Below are 6,457 nucleotides of genomic sequence, written 5' to 3' on the forward strand. Positions count from 1 at the left end.
TCATGAGGGATTACTATGCACTCTGCGGTTGTTCTCCAAATGGATTTCTAGTCCAAACAGAGCAGTGATGCTAATTAGATGATCATCACTATTTTCTTATGTCTAATGAGCTCATTAAAGGTGGTGGCTAACTGCTTCATTAATTATTTATATCTCCTGTGAGTAAAGATGGATGACAACACATAAAAAAAGTTTTAGTTGGAAAACTATTGAGTTCTCTCATAGAGTTTAGTCTTATGAAAAACTAAGGGACTCAGCAATTTGCTCATACAAAGTGCTATAAAGTAATTTATTCTAATTTATCTACTTTCTACTTTGACTCCACCACATTTCTCTGGCAGCTGTAGTTAAAATGCATTTTAAAAAGAAATTAATCATATAAATATATAAAATGTTATATTGAATGAACCCATCAGACAGTGTACAAGGTCATCTCTAGCTAAATTAGCTCAGTTTGTTTAAATGCATTTACCTTTTTATTGAATCTTTAAACACACAGGCACAGAGAATACATATAAAGATAAACTGGTCATTTTGTATCACTGTTACGATTTTGAATCAGTGTTATTGTTTGTCAGATAGAAAAACCTAATGAGTTGTTCCTGTAGAAGCCACATAGAACATAGTATTTCACTGCATGAAAGAATTTCCCATCCCTGAGGCCATAGATCAGAGGACTCAGACATCTAGGAGCAAGATTAAACATAACATAGTTAAAGTATCTGACATTAATATATAACATCAAATCAGTCTGAAATATAGCTGCTTCTATGAATGGACACCACAGCTGGATGAGACAGAGCAAAAGCTGGAAAGCATGAAGAAGCACTGTCCTGATCCCTTTCCTTGTTCACTTTTTACTCTCTCCTGATGCAGCTTTGGCCACTTTCATTATTTTAACATAGGAGAAAACAATACTGATGCACATGATCAAGAAGTAAAACTGACTTTTAGCTGATCTAAGATGAACCTGCCAGCTGTGCAAAATCAAGTGCACATTGACAATAAACTGTACTGGTCAAAGAACACTGAGGCACTCTACAAGAAGGGCCAGAGTCGACTCTACTTTTTGAGGAGACTGAGGTCCTTCAACATCTGTCGGACAATGTTGAGGATGTTCTATGAGTCTGTGGTGGCCAGTGCACTCACTGGCCTTGCGGATCAACAAACTGATCCGCAAGGCCAGTGATGTTGTTGGGGTGGAGCTGGACTCTTTGAACACAGTGTCTGAGAGGAGGATGCTGGCAAGAGTGGAGACCATCCTGGACAACTCATCTCACCCACTCCACAACACACTGGCCAGTCTAAGGAGTACCTTCAGTAACAGATTCATTCTACCCAAATGCACCACAGAACGCCACAGGAGGTCATTCCTGCCTGTGGCCATCAAACTTTATAACTCCTCCCACTGAGTGTTGGTTCCTCTTAACACTGTCAACACTTCAGACGCTGTTAATTTATTTGCAACCTCTTTACCTCTGTATATTGTGAATACTTGTGCAATACTGTTTCTTTTACTTTAAAATGCATCTTACTTTATTTTTTATATATTTTTGTATGCTATTGTATTTGCTCTTTCAACCAGCAACTGTCACTTTAGGGGAGCAGCCACAAAACAATTTCCTTCAAGGATTAATAAAGTATTCTGATTCTGATTCTTACAGGGTAGAAAGTCTGAATCCCTGTTATTCTCGCCGACTTATTTGTGTCCTGTTTCTGAACATTCTAAATTCATGTTAAAATAAAAGTCAAGGTGCATTAAGAAGCTGTTTTTTTTTCTTTTTTCCACAGTGCAATTACATGCTGATCTGTTCTTTCACAAAGCACATAGTTTGTAGATTTTGTGAAGACTGATAATGTATTTTTAAACAAACCAGCTGACTATAAAATATTGTGAAAGTAATCTTAACAAACAGTAAACGCTGTATTTTTCAATAACAGTACAAAACTGTAAATTCTAGTGACAGTAAAAAAATGTTAATTTTACAGTAACATAATGGCAACCCTGCTGCTAGTTCTGTACTGTTATTTTACAGGAAAATACTTAACGGTGTAAGATCGTGACAACAATCTGTTCCCACATGTTCGGTTCTATCTGTCTATGGTCAGTTTGGTCTAGTTTTGTTGCTCCATACTCCAAATTTGGATTCATTCAGATGCAGATTCAGAATACTTTATTTGTTGGGGGCAATTTAAGGCACAAGTCACTTCTGCTGTCAAAATCTCTTTATTCTCACTTTTCTATATTACAACTGTTTTTATTGAACCTTTTAACACATATACACAGAGAATACATGTATCAGCCAATGCATCGTAATTTCAAATATAGTATATGTTAATTCACATTATAGCATAAATTGTTCAGATTATCAAACTGTTTTTCAGTTACCTTTTTATCTAACCTTTTAACACACATACACAGAGAATACATATAAAGATAAACTGGTCATTTTGTATCAGTACTCGTTGCCATCAACTCTGACATTTTAAAGTGGAATCATTTGCTGAGCACACTGAGAAAATATGAATGAAATAAAATTGTTAAAAATAAAAACTGTTACATTCATGCTTAATAATAGATCAATTCTGTTGCAGAATCAGTGTTATTATTTGTCATATAGAAAAAACTAATGATTTCTTCCTGTAGAAGCCACAGAGAACATAGTATTTCAGTGCATGAAAGAATTTCTCATCCCTGAGGCCATAGATCAGAGGACTCAGACATCTAGGAGAAAGACTAAACATAATGTAGTTAAAGTATCTGACATTAACATAAACCATAAAATCAATCTGAAGTACAGCTGCTTCTATGAATGGACACCACAGCTGGATGAGACAGATCAGCAGCTGGAAAGCATGAAGAAGCACTGTCCTGATCCCTTTCCTTGTTGACGTTTTATTCTCTCCTGACGCAGCTTTGGCCGCTTTCATTATTTTAATATAGGAGAAAACAATAGTGATGCACATGATCAAGAAGTAAAACTGACTTATAGCTGATCTAAGATGAACCTGCCAGCTGTGCACCATCAACTTCTCCCCAGTGCAAAAATTGTATTGTTTGTAGAAGCTCAAGGTGACAGATGCAAAGCAGACTGACAGAGTCAAGATGCAAGGTATGAAGCTGAGCCCGTGAATGATGAGGATGCACTGCAGAGCACTGCGTGTGGAGCACAGCTCTCCATGACGCAGTGGCAGGCAGATGGCCACGTAGCGCTCCAGAGTCATCGCTGTCAGAGTAAATGGTGTGACAAAATTGTACAAAGATGAAACTGTGAAAAATATAACACACAACCACATCTGTATGGCAACACGAAAATTGATCAAGATCAGCAACAGATTAGTTACAATTAAAATCAAACAATCAGAGATTAACGTGTTAGCAAATAAGATGTAGCGCATGGACGTGTAAAAGACATCCTTCATAAAAAAGACAGTGATCAGCATTAAGTTGGTGCAAAGGAAAAGTGCCACCAGAACCTGAATGAAAATCACCTGGTCACTGATTGTTTGTCTTAAGGGTTCACCAACCAATGAGCTGTTATTTGCCATATATTTCAATATTAAAACTCAGTATCAGGCTTTGAAGACAGATCTAACATCTGCATCATTCAGAATTCACTCTGATAAGAAACACAACACATCTGCAGTGTTTTACATACAAAAATATACAGGTTTAGAGACAAGAGATCATTCACTTTACCAAACCCTACCCGCACTGATGTTGCATTATGACTCTCAGCAAAGACAGACTCCTTCTGCTGAACTCTGTCCATGTAGATGAAGTTTATATGAGCACACCAAACCCACGTGGAATTATACCACAATGTCGTCATCACTACACACATCTAATCCTGCTCATCCTAATTCAATTCACAAAGTTTGTGTGCCACAACTTAGCCTTCTTCCATTAGTCTTCAGCTACTGGGCAGGAAAAATACAACCTGAAGGTTTATTAGATGTTTTTTTCTGAGTTTGATTCATTATCAGTAGCTGTTATGTATATTCAACATGACCCTGGTGTAGATTCATTTCAAAGAGTAAAAACAGGCTTTTCTGATTATATATCTTGAGGGAATGACCTTTAAAACCTTGGCTAAAGGATTACCCACCCAAAGGGATGCTTTCCCAGCCTTTATCCCAGTTTGCTAGCCATAGGCTTCCTCGGCCAGCTAGCGCCCAACATATTCCCCACGCTGCTGGCAGCTAGCCAGATGACCATCAGACTACAAACTATGAACCTCTTGTCAGCTTCATCCCTGTGTAAATGAATTCCTAGTGGTTTCAGAAACAGCTAGTCTTTGCTTGTCACCTGGTTAACCACCAGCCTACTGCCTCCATTTCTACTCTAGCCCATGAGCCAACCTTTTACCTACCTAAAAAAAAAAAAAAAAGTTTTATGAGGAGCCAAGTGTCAGATGTTGGCTTGTTGCTTCATATCAACAGCTTCCACTGAAAATGCTTGCTTGTGTGAACAAAGCACAAGAGCCAGACAACTCCCAGACTGCTAGCCTTCAACCACTTGACCAGTCACCAAGATCAGTTCCAACAGGTTTCCTGCCAAATCCTAACACACTTAATGCAGAGGAGTCATGGTTCTGGGAGACATGCCTAGTCATAAAGGTCCCCACCAACACAGATCTCACTGACATCGAGCGTCTCAGCTGTTGAGCCTCGACTTTAGTGCTGTGCCATGATGCTTTATGCATGAAGCTTAGGTAGGAGCCCAGTGAGTCAATGCAGCAAACTAGCAGAGGTTCTTGAAGTGTGAGGAAATACTTCATTAAAGATGAAGCCCAAACTACCGTGACATGGAAAAAATGTAAGTCACTGCTGAAATACAACAAAAGTACTACTGCAGTGCACACTCATCTGAGAAGGCATCCAGTAATGCTAACAAAGGAAAGGTCCGAATCCTCTCAACAAATGTCATTTAACCCTGTGGTAACAGAGAGAAGGAGGCTGCAAATCAACAATTTGTTGGTGAATTTCATTGTCAAAGTTATTAGACCTTTAGCTGCTATACACTGATGCCAGTGAATGACCATGCAAGAGATAGAGTTATGGTAGAGTTGAGAGTTTGCTGAGCGAGAACTGCATATTATTAGTGTCAGACAGGCGGTGTTTATGGTATTGGCTTGGGCTACAGCCAGAGGCGATTCTAGAGTCTGTGGGGGCCCCAAGCAAAAATTCCTAGGGGGCCCTACCAACCAGTGTTCATCACCATTATGTTAGGCTATAAATAATCTGACACCAACGAAAAATGTATGAAATAAAACCTTTTTTAATTCCAAATGTTCTAAACATGAATTGTATAATTGTATAATAAAATTCAGTAAATTGCTTTAACAACCCAATATAAACTTTGTACAAAATTTAAAGTATAGTAAGCAAGGGAGTAGGTTTGATTTTGATATTGGTGGGGACACAAAAGTGCTCCAAGGCAGCACTCCTGAAAGTTGACGTTTTTTAAATTAGCAATCATAATTTTAAAAGAGGCCAGATATTTACAGATCACACATTTACAGGTTTATCTACGCATACAGATCGATGTTCGCATTTGCGGATTTTTTTTTTTTTACACATTTGCAAATTTAGTTACACACACACGGATTGAAATACGCATTTGCAGTCAGATAGTTTTGCTACAATAATGGCCCCATAGACAACTTACATGACTTGCACTCGCAACTGCAGATAACTGCGTCCGGTCCAACTAGCAGGTTGCATCAGAGAACGTCTAATATGGGGAGAAGTTCCACTCTCACTGAACTTCCGGGTTCTGAACTGTTGCAGTTCCACTCTGATTCCATATGAGGGCGCTCTCAGGACGAGTGCAGAATGAATGGCGGTCTATGGAGCAATACCCCTCAAAATCCACTTTTCTCAGGATATAATTTTTTGTGCAGTAATTTGAATATTGAATTTGAAAGGAGATGCAAAGAAATTACACACTGCTGGGTGTTAGATTTTTTAGAGTCACTTATTTTGCTTTAAAAAGTATTTTAAAATGTCAATGACGTCATACACATCGTACGACCAGATACTGCTTTACGGCAATTCTTCAGTCACTGCTTTGGTGCTTTCGCGCTCTGCACTTTCTTTTCTCTCGAGGCATGGACAACACAGCTGACACGGGTAAATAATCGTGCTAGAAGAGTTTCTGTTTTGTTGTTTTAAAAGACCGGGCCGACGTAATCAGTCCTTCACTGACCAATCAGCGTTCATTAGCACAATGCTAGCGTGTTATGGGCAACAACAACTAAACCTGTAAGAAAACGAAAGGACATAAGTTCTCGTTCATTCAACTTTTGACCTATAACCCATGTTGAACTTGCAAAACCTACAATCAAATCTGAGATTTCTCAACGACAATCGGGTGAAAGAGACACATTTAGCCGTTTAGCTCCATAGAGTCCCATTCATGTTGCACTCATGGCGATCGCCCCCAGTGGAAATC

General features: G+C 38.7%; 1 protein-coding gene across 1 annotated transcript; it reads right to left on the bottom strand.

The window, feature by feature from the left end:
- Positions 1–2,587: 2,587 nt before the first annotated feature.
- LOC311498071 (odorant receptor 131-2-like) lies at positions 2,588–3,731 on the bottom strand. The gene has a single exon (XM_084558510.1). The coding sequence runs from the start codon at positions 3,547–3,549 to the stop codon at positions 2,614–2,616; it is 936 nt and encodes a 311-aa protein (XP_084414636.1). The 5' UTR covers positions 3,550–3,731; the 3' UTR covers positions 2,588–2,613.
- Positions 3,732–6,457: the final 2,726 nt, after the last annotated feature.

This window comes from Chelon labrosus (genome assembly GCF_963514085.1).
Source record: "Chelon labrosus genome assembly, chromosome: 13".
In the NCBI taxonomy this organism is placed as follows: domain Eukaryota; kingdom Metazoa; phylum Chordata; class Actinopteri; order Mugiliformes; family Mugilidae; genus Chelon; species Chelon labrosus.

What these genes read in the sequence shown, in the direction of transcription:
- LOC311498071 (XM_084558510.1), bottom strand. Translation starts at nt 3,549, where the DNA reads ATGGCAAATAACAGCTCATTGGTTGGTGAACCCTTAAGACAAACAATC.